At 32.7% G+C, this 17,519-nt stretch overlaps 2 protein-coding genes across 2 annotated transcripts; one reads left to right on the plus strand and one right to left on the minus strand.

Annotated features, from left to right (window-relative positions):
* Positions 1 to 1,833: 1,833 nt before the first annotated feature.
* Positions 1,834 to 3,215, minus strand: LOC112037074 (gamma-glutamyl peptidase 5). Its single transcript, XM_065771262.1, has 4 exons — positions 3,131 to 3,215; positions 2,565 to 2,743; positions 2,293 to 2,460; positions 1,834 to 2,190 (listed from the first exon to the last, which is right to left on the minus strand). The coding sequence occupies exons 1-4, from the start codon at positions 3,213 to 3,215 to the stop codon at positions 2,089 to 2,091; spliced, it is 534 nt and encodes a 177-aa protein (XP_065627334.1). The 3' UTR covers positions 1,834 to 2,088.
* Positions 3,216 to 7,332: 4,117 nt separating this feature from the next.
* LOC136066620 (gamma-glutamyl peptidase 5-like) lies at positions 7,333 to 14,408 on the plus strand. Its single transcript, XM_065771263.1, has 2 exons — positions 7,333 to 7,647; positions 14,289 to 14,408. Exons 1-2 carry the CDS (start codon positions 7,333 to 7,335, stop codon positions 14,406 to 14,408), a joined length of 435 nt encoding a protein of 144 aa, XP_065627335.1.
* The last annotated feature ends 3,111 nt before the right edge of the window (positions 14,409 to 17,519 follow it).

The following is a 17,519-nucleotide window of genomic DNA, read 5'->3' on the forward strand; positions in this document are numbered from 1 at the left end:
TATTTTTTTTTTTTGGGTAAACAATTCTCTTCTCTATATTATATAATCTAATACTTAGCCGGTTAGCCCCCCAGAAAAAAAAAAAAATGCTATACTCTAATATGTCTTACTGTCTTTAATAAATTATTATATCTTAGGGTTATAACTAACTTACTTTAATATGTATTAAGTAACTTACTTTAGTCCCACTTACTTTAATATGTCTTAACTAACTTACTTTAATATGACTTATAAAGTTTCAGATGAACATATATATATATATTTTTTTATGTGAACAGATTTTTTGCACAGATTTTGGATCATTACTGTTTGGGTGAACAGTTTTTTTTTTTTTTAATAAAGTTTCTGTTGAACAGATTAAAAAAAAAAAAAAAAAATTGTTAATATTTCAAATCAAACCGACCAAACTGATTAAACCAAGCCGATCAAACCACACCACTGTAGATCGGAAAACCGACCCTAATCGATATGCATCGGTTTTAATTATTACAAAACCGATCTCTATCAGTTCGGTAACAAATTTGAAAAAAAAAAAAAAAAAACCGAGCCGAACGAACCGCGCACACCCCTAATTTTGGCCAACCCGTGAATAGTCATGTTTCCCATAGGATTAAATATATTTTATTTTGTTATCTCTAACAGTAAATTTTGGTCAACCACACTTTAAAAACGTGCACAAAAAGTGTAGGAAAAAAAGAAAATAGCAAGCATGGGATAGTTTTCAGGATCAGAAAGAGAAATCTCAAAGGATGGTAACATGCATCACATCACAAGGACTTGAATTTTACTAATTTAGATTCGGAGAGGGAGATTCTTCCACAAATTTATGATTTCTGTCCTGGAGTTTTTAATAAATCCTTCTACAATTTTATAATTTCTGTCCTGGGTTTAGATGTTAATTTTTAGAGTGAACGTTCAAAATTCGTTTTATTATTTTGTTACCTAAAAATTAATGGATAGTTAGAGAATTTCAATTGTCAAAAACCTTTAGATTTTTATTGATATACTAACTTGTCAAATCCTTTTTTATAGGAATTACATTTCATCACATCAAAATGCCAGTTAACCCATCTTAATGCAGCTGTGTTTACCCTATACTTAAAAAAGATGGAGGAAGGGAAGGTTTCGAAAGGGGGAAAAATGTTTTCTTCGTCAATAATGGTTAGAAAAGAAGTGAGGAGAGAATGGAATTGAGGGAATGCCTTTTATTTACATCACACAAAAGAAATAAATCATTTGAATTTTGTTTTTTAACAATGACTTTTGTAAACGAGTAAAAAGAAATTCAATGGGCCATTGCATTGAGAAGGAACAAGAACAAGAAATCAAATTGTACTTCTTTAACTGTTTGATGTGCAACTTACCTTCTTGATACGCATAAAAATACTTGCACGTATACCTTCCCTTAAGGTACACGTTAGTAAAGGCTCTCAAAAAGAAAAAAAGAAAAAAAAAGTACACGTTAGTAAAACCATTTCTAAAATATCAAAAAATGTACAACCGTCAAAAATCCTGGAATCTTTAATGTGAACAACAAGCATACTATTGTAGTCAAAAGAGAAACACCATGAATCCCGGAATCTTTGACTAGGATGGTTTCCTTCTAAATTTTATGCTTCCCCCATAAAATTCTTGTCCCTCCTTTTTCAACTATTTTAGTGGTTTTAAGATTTTTTCACTTTCAAATAAAAATATATTTTTTTTATGGAATTGATTAAATTTTCAAATTAGATTGGTGAATGTCAATAGGTTATACGATCATGCTTAGTCAAGTTTGCACTTGGGACTTTTGTGATGGTATAAAACATGAGGGCAAAAATGAAACAACTTGCATTGGGCAAAAGTCAGAACCTTTGTAATTTTATTGACTTTGATTGAAGTCTTGCCAATTCCTCTATATAATAGGAGTTACACAATCTTAAAATGCCAATAGAAACACAGCTAAACCTGCCTCCTAATGACACCTATTTCTTGCTAGCTCATTGCCTAATAACTCACTTCTCTTAATCTTTTCCGTCTACTTCTGAATAAACTTCATATTTACACTTTCATTTTATATTATTACTAAATATTTGGAGTACTTCATCATCATAATCCACCCTTGAGAAAGCTAATGCAAAGTTTCCTCAATGCCTCTCTATCTGGCTCACAAGTCCCCAACTTTTCTTTCATCTCCTTAGCATAAGACTCCTGCACATACATATTATTAATTCATGAGGTTAATTCATGCAAAATATTTTGGATCATTCAATTGGGAAATGATAAGAGAGATTGATCGGATGGAGGACATACCACGATCAAATCACGATTGAGAAGGCGGTCAATAAGGTGCAGAAGAATGTCTTTGGTGTACTCAGGGTGACCTTGGATGCCCATAATATGGTTTCCATACTTAAACATCTCAATCCCAGTTTTTTCAGACCATGCAATGACCTCAGCCTTAGGAGGTAGTTCACGGACCTAGTATACAATAAGTTAGAACAAGTTGAAACATGATCAAATTAACATCAAAATTTTGTTTATGTAATGACCATGTTACCAAGTTTCTTTCACAAGAAAAATACCTCATCACGATGGCATTCAATAACAGATAGAGTTGCTGGAATTTTCAAAGACGAAAAGTGATTTGATGATGATGATGATAAATGGATGGCTCTAACTCCAATGTCCCAGCCTGCCACATTCCTGCCTGTCTTTCCTCCTAATGCACGCGCTAGTATCTGAATAACAACAACAACAAGGTCTTAGTCCCAAATTTTTTGAGGTCCTCTAACAAATCACATATGTTTTTTTTTTTTTTTCCTTAATTCTATTTTATCTGAACAAAAGCCACACAGGATAGAAAACTTTCTAGTTTATTTAGATGTTCAAAACATTAGGCTCATTGTCGTCAAAAGAACCCGAAAAATCAGAATTTGAAATTTGAAATTTGACCATGTAATAGTGTAGTCGACAATGCGTGTTGGAAAGCATTGTATGCACTTTGAGCAAAGTGGGAACCAGTATGGACTACGCTACAAAAAAGACTCTGCGTAAAGCTATGAAATGAGCAAACATCATCCAACAAAAGCAATGTTTTTTCACATTGGAAATTAAAAAGTAAGATAAACTAGGTCATGTTATGTCACACATCTTTTTCGTAGGACAACAACAATGGGGGACAAAACAGGACGTTTCTCTTTTGGATAATCCAATATGGGACGTTTATGTACCATTATCAGTCAAGAAGCAAAGATGGCAATGGCTAAATCAAAGGACTAAAGTGGCTAGCTACCTACACTCACACATTAGACAAAATTTTTAATAATGGTGAAATGCCACCACGTTTTTTTTTCTTGAAGAGACGGACTGTGACTTGTGACAGCCATGAATGGGGATGGGCCTGTATGGGGTAGAGTATAGATATCCTCTTTGTCCACATTAGGAGCATTGCACATGCATTTTATAGTTTCGCATTTTGTTCAACTCTATTTTCGACCAAGCATTATGGTTTCATGTCAATTATTTGATTTATTTTTTCTCAATACATGCCAAATATTTTTATTGATAAGCTAATTTTTTTTCATAACCCACCAACCGTTTTAGGTGGAAGCTTATCCAATAGCATGCTAGCAAAGCCCACCTAGCACAAATAATGGCATTGAACTAATATTTAAAGATTTTAGAAAAGCATTAAAGCAAAAACCAAAAATAGGGGTTGGAAGTTTGATAAGATTGTCAATTACTCAATTTGTACACCCAAATTCTATAGTCAAATATATATTTTTTTAATGTGGCAATTACTGGTACAATTAAATTCACTAGCTAGAACCACCCAAGCTCCAAAATTAATGTTGGGATTTTTGGGTTTCAATGGTTTTTTATAACTCACGCTACTTGTTGGAGGTCCCAAAATATGTGAGGTAGTAACCCCATTAATTGGGTGCAAGGATAATGTACACGTAACATATCAGCCTACTAATCATCATGTCATGTGCATTCAGCCAAAAAAAATAAAAAAAAAATCATCATGTCACATTGTCTTGTGCAGCTAAAAACAAAATGTCACATTCATCAACCTCCAAATGAAACCACGAAGTTGGGTTTATTCTCAGCCGTATAAAGATAAATAAGTCTTTTTTTTTTTTGGTAAAGTAAATAAGTCATATATATATATATATATATATATTTTTAAGTAAATAAAAAATAGCAAAGATTGAATAAACATTTTGAATCGTGCGTCTTCCAAATCAGAGAGAGGGACCAAGCGATCAGAACACTTTAACAGAGGTTATTGTACGGTTACGAACCATTCATACGTAAACTACTGTTTGATGGACCACACTTAATTAATGAACCAGCTTATGACTTTTTCAGTTTCATCTAAAGTGACCAATTCTGGGCCACGCGCAGTCAGAATTAACAAACACAGCGGCCCATTTACTATTCTATTCCTTCCTAATTTATTAAAATTTTTATTATTTATAGTATATTTTTTTGATTAATGTTACAGAGACATCGTTTTTTTTTTTTTAACAATATTTTTAATAGGGGTATTTATAAATTCTCATATCATTTTATTATTTATTATTTAATAATTTATCTTTTAATATTTTTCACTACTTTTAATTGGTAAATCACTAAAGGCAATAAAGAATCTTAATTGCATCAGTGACATTTATAATAAAGTAGCCATTTCAGGACCATGCTAACTATGCAAGGACAAAACTAAGAAACATGACGGCCTAACGATCCCGGATAGAAACTTTTTCTTCTTTTCTTTATTTGAAGAATAATAATAGTCCAGTCATATTTACCATGATTGTTTTATGAGATATTTGTCATGACTTTTTACCTATGTTATTAATGATAACATACCAAAGTGTGAAAACATTTTGTAAAAAAAAAAAAATATTCCAAGAAAGTTTTTAAGAGATAGTTTTAAGCTATGATGTCTGTTCATGATAATAATTTTTTATTATCAGAAATTAATTAATTTTTTTGGTGTAAATAGAGATCGAACTTCAAATCTCTTGATTTAAAGATAAGAATTTTATCATTTGAATTAACTGGCACCAAAAAGTTATTTCAAGAAAGTTATTGCTCATTGGAATGATTTACTATATATATGCCAAAAAAAAAAAAAAAAATCCTAGACAGTAAAGAGGAGATGAATGGAAATTGATTTAAAGATAAGAATTTTATCATTTGAATTAACTGGCACCAAAAAGTTATTTCAAGAAAGTTATTGCTCATTGGAATGATTTACTATATATATGCCAAAAAAAAAAAAAAAAATCCTAGACAGTAAAGAGGAGATGAATGGAAATAATAATGAATCAAATTGAATTCTAAATGTGGTGATAGATTTTTTTTTGTTTGAGAATGATGTGGTGATAGATATTCAATCTTAAATTCCTCATACATTTCAATACTAAATTTATACTATGAAATAGATATTCTCCCCGTGACATTTAGAAGTGACCATTAATAGTTTGCTATATATCCACTAACTCAGAAAAACCTAGTAGTATTATTTATTTCCATGAGTCAAAGTAAAAGATTGCATTCATTTTACTTTTGACAAATTGACTACTCCACAACATCAGCAGTCTCCTTTTTACCATAATGCCCTTTCGAAGTCAAATGTACAAGTTGGGAGTAATTTATTCATATTTCCAGCTGCAGTCTACATACAGCTTCTCCCTTCTCCAATGGTTTTTGTTTTTTTTAATGGTTTTTAATCCTAACTCAAATAGTAACTATTAATAATAATATAATAATATTATTATTATATTTTTTTGACCTTTTTAGAAAGATATTCTTTTTAAGCAAATATTCTTTTTCTAGTACATATTTACTATTTATTTTTGCCAAATAAAGAGATCTTTGAGTTTGAGAAGGACAATGGTGTTGTAAGAGTAAGGGGTTTTCTAAAACGACAACGTGGGTACGCGTAATGTGCCAATCTCACCGCTTGTTAGTGCAACTTACATGGTGGAAGGTGGATCGCACTAATCTCGAGTGTTTCTAAACGTGGACACCAAAAACCGATGGGAACTATCTTTTTCCTTGAAAACTCAAAAATCCATAACAATCACTCACATTTTTCCCAAAATTCCAAATTGAGAAAATAAGCACCATAAAACCATTTGAAAAAGACAGCTAAACTAATTGTGAAGGCAATTACACCAAATATTTATAAAAAAAACCTATATAATAAATTCAATTTTTCCATACAAAGAAGGGAAGAAGGGTTTTACTAATGCATACATTATTAAATTATGTTAGAAATTTTTTTTTGCACTGTGCACGGGACCCACTACTCTTTGAACATCCACTCATTTTACTAGAATAGCACAATCAGTGGGTCTCGTGTGCTATTCACGGGACCCACAAACATCTCTTTTTGCCAAAATTTTAAGTAAAAATAAGTTTCAAAGCACTATTCACACATTTAAAAATTATTTTACTACAGTATTTTCAGTTTTCAGTTTTCAGCAAAATAAGCGTATCCAAACAGACCTTAAATATGAAAAAAAAAATTATTGTAAAAGATATGGAACTAAAAATTAATACCCGTATTAAAAATTAAAAATAAAATAAAATAAACTTACCACACATAAACCCATCATAACCTGAAATTTAAATAAATTTGGGAATAGTATAAAATTATTGTGATTTTTTTTTTTTTTTTGGGGTCTTAATAACTATAAGGACTATTTTCATTACCTTAGCTTTCTCCTCCACTCCTACGTTATTGGGTCTTTGCTTGCACAGCACACATTTTGGTTCCCTACTAAGAAAGTCGGAAGCTATATGCGTAGACGTAGTTGATCGAAAAGGCAGACTTGTGTGGAACTTGACGTAGATTCATTTGCAATTCTTAATCGGGTCATTAAACAGGTCAGATTCATATAGTGTTACTGTTTTTTTTTTTTGGTTTTGTTGTTTATAATGGGAGTTTACTTTACGAGAACAGTTTAGCCAACCAATGAAAATTAAAAATAGTGACAGTTTTAAAAAAGGGGCAAATTTGGTATAACGATGGCAAATTCTGTAGCCAAACACTACCTCTAATTCTAAAACCCAACCTCTTTATAAACAGCTTCATATGTTGTTTGTCTGAACCCATAGAAAAAAAACACACACACACATCCCAAAAGGCCTAGAGAAGAAAGAACAGCCTCTCTTTCTCTCTTCCTCTCCCCCTCTCTCTCTCTCTAAAAGTGTGTCTCTGTAAAACCCAATAGAGGGATTGAGAGATTTGAGACAGAGAGACTCACATTTTTTTTGGAGAGTGAGTGTTGCTTGTGTGTGAGAAAAGAGAGAGAGAGAGAGAGAAAGAAAAATATGGCAATGGGTGGCAAAAGATTCGCTATTCTTCTATGTGCTGAGGACTCTGACTATGTGAAGAAAGTGTACGGAGGTTATTTTGGTGTGTTTGTGAGAATGCTGGCTGAGGAAGGTGAGACATGGGACGTGTATCGTGTTGCCTCTGGTGAGTTTCCTAAGGACGATGAGATCGGACTGTTCGATGGGTTTGTCATCACTGGAAGCTGCAATGATGCTCATGGCAATGACGTTTGGATCTGCAAGCTATTGAATCTCCTCAAGAAATTGGATTCCATGAAGAAAACTATTCTGGGTATTTGCTTTGGCCACCAGGTAAACTTTTCTCTCTTTTTTTTTTTTTTTAAACCAAACTTGTCACTTCTAGTAGTTTTTTACTTTCCGGTAATATATGCATGTATTATTTATTTATTTTTAAAAATATTTTATAAAAATTTAAAAAAAATTATCAAAAAAAGTTAATATTTTTTTTAATTAAAAANATCCCTACACTCCCCCCGCCCCCCTCCCCCCTCCCAAACAAACAATAGAATAGAAAGAATATTCTAAAAGAATAATTTTATATCTCCTCCCAAATGGAGTGTTAGAAATAATTTACCTAATGAAGTCTTCATCATGAACGTAAAAAGAAAACTAAACTTTCCTTCTTTTTCAATGGAAAACCTAATGTGAAGATATGGAAAGCCTAATGTGAAGATAGTTATCTTCATTTTCTTGTGTTTGTAGTACCATAAAAAAATGAGTAAAAAGGAAGCAATATCTTAATTTCTCTTATTTAGCTTGGCATGAGATGGAATTCTCTTCCACTAAAAATTTCTAAAAACAACTCTATCTCACATAAAACTAAGTAAGGAAAATAACTTTATCTCATATGAAATTAAACAAAGGAAGTTAAGAGATGGTTTTCTAACTCATTTTTAAAGTGCTACCAAACATGGGAAATGAGATAGTATTTTAGATAATACTTTTTTGAAATTAAAAAAAAAAAAAAACAAAATGTTAACATTGAAACAAACAGACTTCAAGGCAATGTAAAAACCAATATCCACTAAGGGGGTTCTCAAAAAAAATAATTGGAATTTTATTACATTGAATAATTATACTATCCCTAATGTAATCATTTAGTGTATCAAATATACCCTAAATGAGAGTTTGGATAGCTTAAAATGTTTCAGCGTTTTGCGTTTCACGTTTCCTTCTCTCTTTTTTTATTTTATTTTATTTTATTTTTATTTTTTAAATAGAAGCGCATTCACATGGGACACAAACCTGCCAGTGGGTCTCGTGCACTGTGCACGGGACCCACCTACTCTTTGAACAGGGGGGCGGGGGGAGTGTAGGGATGGCAATGGGGCGGGGTGAGTCCAAAGGATAGGGTTTTTGCCCCTGCCCCGCATGGTTTCGTCGTACCCCATCTCCCCCCGCCTCACCCCGAATGACGAGGAAAATATTCCTGCCCCATCCCCGCCCCTTGGGGTCCTGCGAAACCTCGTCCCACTCCGTAAAACTCTATATCTTGTTAATTTGCCCACAACTATTGCAATTGTTTTTAATAAAACTTGTTTCGTTAAAAAAAATATACTTGAAATTAACAATAAATTTATCCCATTAAATCAAACTAATTTTTAGCAAAAATTGAATAATATTATTTAAGTGTTTAACAAGACAATATCACAGCACAAAAAACTCATAATACAAAATTAATGATTCAATAGTATATAAATTTGTTTATAATGAAGACAAAAGAAAATGTTAAAATTGATACCTTATTTCCAACCTTGCTAGAGAAAAGAAAGAGGGGTAGAAATCCTTGTTGGGTAGAATAAAATAAGCTCATGATATGTTTGTTTAAATCGTAGAGATTTAAGATATGAAAATTTTACAATTTAACCTTATCAATGTGGGGTGGGCCATGTTGTGTCTAAAAAGTCTAAACCCATCCTCATCCTGCCCCGTGGTGTGGGACTAAAATCTCTCTCCACTCCTACCCCACCACCTTTGTGGGAAGGGAAAACCCTTGTGAGGTGAAGCAGGGAGGGGCGGGTCAAGCAAGGCGGGGCAAAATTGCCATCCACAGGGGAAGGTTAATGGAGTTGATGGAAAGATCATTCTCATGTTTTAAGTGAGAGAAAATGGAATTAGTAGGAGAGAACACTCATTCCTTCATTTTCACTTGAAAACTCAAGGCTCAAAATTTTCATTTCTCCTAAAATTGGAAAGAATTGAAGGGAATGAAATTAACTTTGATGAATGTTCACTAAAACTCCCAAAATACCCATATATATTTAGTCGTTTTTTATAAAAAAAAAAAAAATCAATTCTATTATATATTTTTAATTGATTTTAAATTCCATTCTATAATTAAAAAGTCAATTAAAATCTTACCAACCACATTTTATTTAAATAGTAGATATATACTACGTGTGAATTTGGGAAGTGTGTTTTGCACTTCCCAACAGTATGTTTTTTTTTTAATGGGTCTCGTGCACTGTTTATGAGACCCGTAAACATCTTTTTTTAGCAAAATAAACATTAAAAATGGGTCCTATGGCATTATTCACACATTTAAAAATTATTTTGTTATACCATTTTTAGTTTTCAGCAATAAGCGGTATCCAAATAGACCCTACTTATATAATTCTACATACAAACATAACCATAATAAATACCCATTATTTTTTTTTGACTAAAAAAATACCCATTAAAAATTACCATAATTATTAAATTTTAAATTTAGATAAAAAAATAAAAGAGGGAAGAAAATAAATTTTTTTTTTTTTAAACTTTGGTGCAGATTGAAACTAGAACTGTTCAAATCTTGAAAATATATATATATATATATATATTCACCCTATCATTTTGCACACAATGAGGAGGCTGGCACAAATTGTAAAATCCCTATTCCAAACCCTCCCTGTCCAACACGGAAAACAACATGACTTATTTGCTTGTTGTATGATTAGTAAGTTACAGCATATTGCTTTCTAAAGAAGCAACCATGCAAAAATGACACGGCTCACCAATTTTGATGGCATTGGCTTTCCTTTCAAATTTTATTGTTTAGTAGTTGCACAAACCGTGTGGAAAATTGATTTCTTATATTAGTGGGAGAAAGAAAGAGGGGAAAGAAAAAAAGAAGAAGAAAGAAGAAAGAGTTTTTGACTCAATTTGCATGGCCAATTGATTTGTTAATGGGAAGTCAGCTCTTTGATGGTGTTTTTAACTCAACCTTGTCACTGTGTTTGTTTGGTTCTATGTCTGTCACAACACACCGCGCGTTATGCGAATATGAGGTGGACTACTGAGTTTGTCATCCTATTCTTGTCGCTTGAGTGAGAACCGTACTTTTAAAAAAAAAAATTTGAATCAAAGTTTCTTTATAAAAAAGTATGTACATATATATATATATATATATACATACACACACGATAAGATGATTTAAAATCTATCGGGTTTGCTCTATAATAGTTGCTCTTGACCTTTTGATAAGAACACTAATAAATTTCATTTTTTATTATTATTTTTTTTTGTATGAAAGCTCCTTATTATACACAATCCTTTCTTTTATAGGGTGTATGGTGTGTAATGAGTTGGTGAATTTCAATGAGCCCAAAATCTCTCATAATTTGATGGACTATATTGTAAACCCTCACCTCTAAGTATTAAGAAAGACAAGTAGACTGTACATCTTTGATAATCTTTTGTTCCTTGACTACAAGCAATGGATATGTAGGATTTAAAATGTTCAGGTGATTGATCAAATTGTAGAGATTATGTATTAATTGATCCTTGTACTTGATATTTTAAATATAGTGAAAAGATAATGAAAAATTTATGAAACATGTTTTGTAGTGTGTTTTCACTTAGTTTTCTGTTTTCTTGAATTCAAATAAATTATTTTGAAAAAATGAAACTAAAGAGTAAAGAGCCCTTTGAAACTACTAGAGAACACATATTAAATGGTTTTGCATCTATATAATACTAAAAACTGAAGCGTAGCATTTAATATTGATACACTCACGTTGAGCCAGTAGCCATGTCATTCCCATCATCTTTCCTAAAATTTTCCTTCAATTTTAAAATAGTTTTTATCAATTTTAAAATACTAATAAAATTAAAATAAATCCCAACTTATCTCCACCATGAAGTCCACTTCGTAGAAATTTAATTCCACTAGACCACTTGTTATAAATTTAATTCCACCATAAAACTCAAATCCAAGCCTTTTCAATAGAAAACCCTTTGAAAATCATGGTTACAGGTTTCTGTATTTCCTTCCCTTTTAATTTGTTGAAAACCACGCTTACCTCAACTTTATATATAGACTGTGTCAAATTTTGCTCCTTCCCCTTTCTCTTGCCTTTTGTTTCTCATGCAAATTTAGTTTCTTTCCCTTCCCCACCTTCTAATGGCAGTCTCTTTGTCTTCCTTCCTTCTCTCCTCACAATATATAAATACTAACAGAAGTTGGATGATTCAATTGAGGTATATCTAAATCCCAGTTTGTTTTGTGCTCTATTCTTTTGCTTGATATTTTTTATTCCCTTTTTACATTTTATCGCTGCCTCTTTTGTTCTGAATACCTAAGGTAATTCGATTAGAGTTTTCAATACTATAGCAGCTTTCCTTTGTGATCGTGGGATGAGAAATCTGTGTATGTATCAAATTTCTATAGTAGAGAAGCTACTACCTTCATTAAGCAATCAAAATTACTAGAGTAGATCACCCATGCTATCGGAATTTCTATACGATTACCTATGGTGGCAAGTTTTTTACAAGTATTGAAACCCGATATGGGCGCAAGATATCCCTAATAGCTTTGAGAGATTGGGGTTTGGTTATGGTTGAAATATGTCCTGGCCGAGGACATAGTTCTAGATCTGAAGGGCACTTTGATANAGAGAGAGAGATTTGTAAAAAATAAGATAAGAACAAAAAGAGTAAAAATATAAGATATAATAATAAACATCAAATTATTCAAGTCATTCTATATAATATAATAATGATATATTCTTATAAACTATCTTTATAATGTAATAAGATGACATCTATTAAATCAAAGAAAAAAAATACCATCATTAAAATACAAAACTAAATCACATCAATCTAAAGTAAAGTTTTAAAAATCATAAAATTCATCAACTTAAAGTAGGCTTTGAAAACAGCTTACGTTGATAATATGAGACTGAAATAATTCAATAACCTACAACAAAACATTAATTATTCAATAACTGAAAATATACTTGCATTTTTTTTTATAGTGTAATATGAGGCCAGCCATACCACATCAACCACATTATAAGATGTAAGAAATTAAAATATATATATAAAAAAAAGGAAAATAATTATGAAACTTTCAATTTACAATTATCTAATAATACTTTGGAAAGGAGCTCATAGTCTCAACCAAAGGGAAAAAAAAAATGAAAACTTAGAAACTCATATGGTCTAGGCATATTTGATAACTCAAAAGGATATGCATCTTGAATAAAAAAAAAAGGATATGCATCTCAAAATTTGGCACGGTCATGTTCAATTTAGGCCAAGTATATAAATTCATTACTTCAGTTCAACACATAACAATGATAACATAAACAACAACTGTAATTGACAATTAATAGTGGTATACTTATGGATTCTCCAAAGTTGCACTACATCTGATAGTAATTCAAAATGCTTCATGAAGGTAGTAGCTTCTCAATCCTATTATTATTTTTTTTTTTTTAATCTTTAAATGAATGGTTATTGCATTCATTTTTATCTTTATTTATAAAATAAAATAAAATTTAAAAAATTATAAAAAAAAAAAAAAAAAACTTTGCATCATTAAAAGATATTTCACCAACAAATTTACATGTCTACAATATGTTTGATTATATTATTAGCATTGTCTTGTTAAAGATTTTGGACTGAAAAGAATGAATAGTTACAACTAATCCTCTGTTTTTGTAATGGCTTAAGTTTGGATGTAATGATTTCTAACATGATAAATTAGTGTGATAAGGCTAGTACAAAAGCTCAAAGCTAATTGACTAATTGAATTAAAAAGAGTGAATAATTTCAACTAATCCTCTATTTATATACTCTAATACAAAGAGGTGGAAAATAACAAACTAACTAATCTAGCCAAGAAACTAACAGAAAGTCAATTACTAACTATCTTAGAATACACTTGTACAATAGTGATCACGTAGTTAGCTCATGACTTGAAGATTTTAACACTGTAGCGTTAACTGTACTTTGCAACCTAATACGACAGGTGTGTTTCAATGTTTGTTTCTCAAACACACCAACGAATATTCTAAAACAAAATTAAAGCATTCATAGATCCAAATATTTTCATTATTCATAAAGGATGAGTTGTTATTAGGTAAGGCTTGGTCAATTAATTAACATATGCAATCAAAGTGATAAGATCCTAAAAGGAATTAACTGAATTCAAGTCAGTCAACTTCCAAGAGAGAGAAAGAAAAGGAAATTGATGAGAAAGGGAAGAAACAGAGTCTAAGAAATCAAGAATTCTGTTATTTCATAATCCCAAAACCATTACAGATCAGTCCCTTTTATCCCCCAAATCATTGGAGCAATGGTGCAACCAATTGGTGTAACTAATTCCCTAATGCTTGATTATCCCTCCTTAACGGTAAGCAACTGACAGAATATGTAAATGAGCAACTAAGCAACTAACATTATTTGATAACTGTCTGTGTAACTGCCTAACTAAATCAACACTTCATCACTGCCTCCTTATTCAACTCATTCAGCCTTCACGTGCCTCCCAACTCAGCCATGTATCAATACTTCCCCTTTTAAAGCACCGTTGCCCACAAGGTGAGGAAATCTTTGCTGGGCTGATATAAATCTTCCAAGTGGCATCATCAGTAGTACAGCCTTGCCAATTAATCAGAACCTGAGTGATGGTCCTGCGTCTCAGCTGAATTGACCTGCTCTTCAAGACTGCCTCAGGTTCAAGCACAGGAATTCCTTCAGGTGAGACAGAGGCAATGAGAAATAGGAGTGATATGTTGTCCTATCTTAGCCTTCAGACAAGAGACATGGAAAACAGGGTGAATTAAGGGACTCAGGTGGAAGGCCAGCTTGTAGGCAACTTCTCCAACCTGTGCAGCACTTGAAAGGGCCCATAGAACTTGGGAGAAAGCTTTCCAAGAGCAGCAGACTTCAAAGACCTCTGCCTATGAGTTTGCAATCTCAAATAGACCCAATCACCTTCTGAAAAACTCCTCTCTACCCGGTGCTTGTCAGCTTGAAGCTTCATTCTCTCCTGAGCCAGTACTAAGTTTTGTTTAAGTAAGGATATGACCTGCTGCCTACTTTGCAAATGATCATCCACAGATTCGACCAAAGTGGTACCAGGGATGTAATCCAAGAGCCTAGGAGGAGGATACCCATATACTGCTTCAAAGGGAGTCATTTGGTTGAGGAATGGAAGTGGTGTTAAACCAGAACTCAGCCAAGGCAGCCACTCTACCCAAGCAGTAGGTTTAGATGCTGCAAAGGCTCTCAAATACTGCTCTAAGCTTCTATTGACCACCCGTTTGGCCATCTGTTTGGGATGGTAAGCTGATGACATAGCCAATTCTACCCCTTGAAACTTCATTAGTTCCTTCCAAAAATGAGAAGTAAAAATGGGTCCCTGTCACTTACTACAGAAGCAGGCATACCATGAAGTTTAACACAAATTGCATGTAAACAGAAGCAACTTTGGAGGCAGTGTAAGGATGGGATAAAGCCATGAGGTGAACATACTTAGTCAACCTATCCACCACCACCAGTATGACAGACTTCAAGTGAGATTTAGGCAGTCCCTCAATGAAATCCATACTCACAGACAACCATGGCTTGGAAGGAATAGGTAGGGGCTGGAGTAAACCAGCTGGTTTACAATTCTCATGCTTGGACCCGTTGACACACATCACACTCCTTGATGTATTGCTTTAAGTCCTTCTTCATACCAGGCCAATAAAAATCTTGTTTTAACCCTATACAAAGTCTTTCACATATCCTGAATGACCCACCCAAGGGCCCATTGTGAACATGGTGCAAAATGGATGACTTTAAAGAACTATTAGGACCCAAATATACCTTGCCTTTAAAGAACAACAAACCGTCCACTAAAGAAACCCTTTAGGGGATTACCACTCTCCTTAAACGTAGACAAGATAGCTTGAATGGCTGCATCTGTCTCATAACTTGCCTTCAGCTCAGCCACCCAAGTTGGAGTAGGAAAAGAAATTATATATAAGGCACCAGAGAGAGAAGGTAAGGCGCATCAGCCTTGTCCAACTCTTCATTAATTTGATCAGTATCCATCAAGGTTAAAAAACAGTACCTTCAAGATCATTCTGACATCTGTGGAACCTCATGAACCTCATGCTCTGTCCCCTCTCCTCGTCTAGACAAAGCCATCTGCCACTACATTCTCAGACCCCCTTTTATATTCAACCACAAAAGCATATCCCAACAATTTGGACAGCCATTTCTGTGGAGAGGAGTACCAATCCTTTGATGCAGCAAGTACTTGAGACTTTGTTGATCCGTTTTGATGACAAAAGGTCTTCCCACAAGATAAGGCCTCCATTTCTTTACTGCAGAAATTAAGGCAAGAAATTCCTTTTCATAAGTGGACATTGCTAGAGCACTACCCTTAAGGACTTGGCTGTGAAAGGCAATGGGATGGTGCTCCTGCATCAAAACAGCACCAATGCCACTGCCAGAAGCATCACACTCGACAGTGAAGGTCTTAGTAAAATCAGGTAAGGCCAAAACAGGTGGGCTGGCTATAGCTAATTTCAACTGATTAAAGGCTGCTTCAGCTTCAGCACCCCAAGAAAAGAATTCTTCCTCAAAAGGTCGTCATGGCAGCGCAATATGAACAATTTGTGTCTCTACAGTGGTTAGGTCCCTGGATGAGTTTCTGCTTATTTTTTACAAATCTCTCTCTCTCTCTCTCTCTCTCTCTCTCTCTCTCTCTATTTTTTATTCTTTCTTGCAATTCTACTTTAGGTTGATGAATCATTGTATTTTTTATAACTTTTTTTTTGGGTTAGTATGTTTAAGTGTTAATTTTACGAGTTTTCCATCACAAGTAATCTCTCTCCCTATTATAGTTTTGGTTTGATTTTTGTTTGAGTTACTTAGTTATTTTGTAAGTGAGAATTTGAATTTATATAAGAATATAAAAAGTCTTGGCTATGCATTTGAGTGTGTTTATCAATTATTTGAGTAACATTAAGTGCAATTATGTTATGATTTTTTATTATCATAATAATCTTCTTTAAGAGAATGAGGAATTTGAATGATTTATTCAAAACTTAAAAATTTTAATTGCACAAGAAAAAAAAAAATTAGAAAAACATAGTGCAATATAACATAATTTTGAATAATATGGACCACCTCGTAAAAAAATAATATCAATCAAACACAACCCAAAATAATAGAATGATATATTGGTAGAGTTAGAAAGATGAAATAATTTGGGAAATTGTTTAATTTTTATGGAGAACAAAATTACCTTCAACAAAATTTAGAAAACAAATTATATTTTATACCACAATTATAAAATAACGATCTATTCCCATGAATCGTGTAGGTCTGCGACTAGTTTAAATAATTCTTGAAATACTATAACTAGTCCCAATGGCTTACATTTGGCACCCACCAATCCACTGCTGACCACCCCTTCGAAAATGAGTTGTTATATTATTCAAATTTTTATTATTGTGCCATATGTCCTCAGTGGTCAACCATATGTCCATTTGATGATCAAACTTTTTAAAAATTTTAACATCCTTGTGTTTATGACATTATGTTATTGTCTTAGGTACATTAGGCCAAATATTCTTTACTCATCCTCTCTTCTTGTTACACCTTGCCATGTTTATCAATGACAATTGGTACAATTGTGCATTTTTGGCCGGAAAAGGAAGGCATCATTGTATCAAATATTTCGATTAACATTTGAGAGGCTCAGGTAGGGCTCAGCAAACATTTAGTATTTAGTTCTGATGTCGACAAAATGATTAGTAGTTTAGTACACGCTCTGCTATGGTCATATGTTGTTAAGAGTATAATACAAATGATTATTTGATTTTTTTATTTTTTTTATTTTTTTTATTTTTCACTTACATGCGTTTTGGACCTATGGTATTAGAGTAAGATAATAGAAC

This window comes from Quercus suber, unplaced genomic scaffold (genome assembly GCF_002906115.3).
Source record: "Quercus suber isolate HL8 unplaced genomic scaffold, Cork oak 2.0 scaffold_41, whole genome shotgun sequence".
Lineage (NCBI taxonomy): Eukaryota > Viridiplantae > Streptophyta > Magnoliopsida > Fagales > Fagaceae > Quercus > Quercus suber.

Bases quoted from the DNA above. Each gene is read 5' to 3' on its own strand.
- LOC112037074 (XM_065771262.1), bottom strand. From the start codon at position 3,215: ATGGTACATAAACGTCCCATATTGGATTATCCAAAAGAGAAACGTCCT. The intron at 2,744-3,130 runs GTGTGACATAAC...TTTGGGACTAAG, and splicing joins TGTTGTCCTACGAAAAAGAT to ACCTTGTTGTTGTTGTTATT. The intron at 2,461-2,564 runs GTATTTTTCTTG...ATTGTATACTAG, and splicing joins TTGAATGCCATCGTGATGAG to GTCCGTGAACTACCTCCTAA.
- LOC136066620 (XM_065771263.1), top strand. From the start codon at position 7,333: ATGGCAATGGGTGGCAAAAGATTCGCTATTCTTCTATGTGCTGAGGAC. The intron at 7,648-14,288 runs GTAAACTTTTCT...CTGCTCTTCAAG, and splicing joins GTATTTGCTTTGGCCACCAG to ACTGCCTCAGGTTCAAGCAC.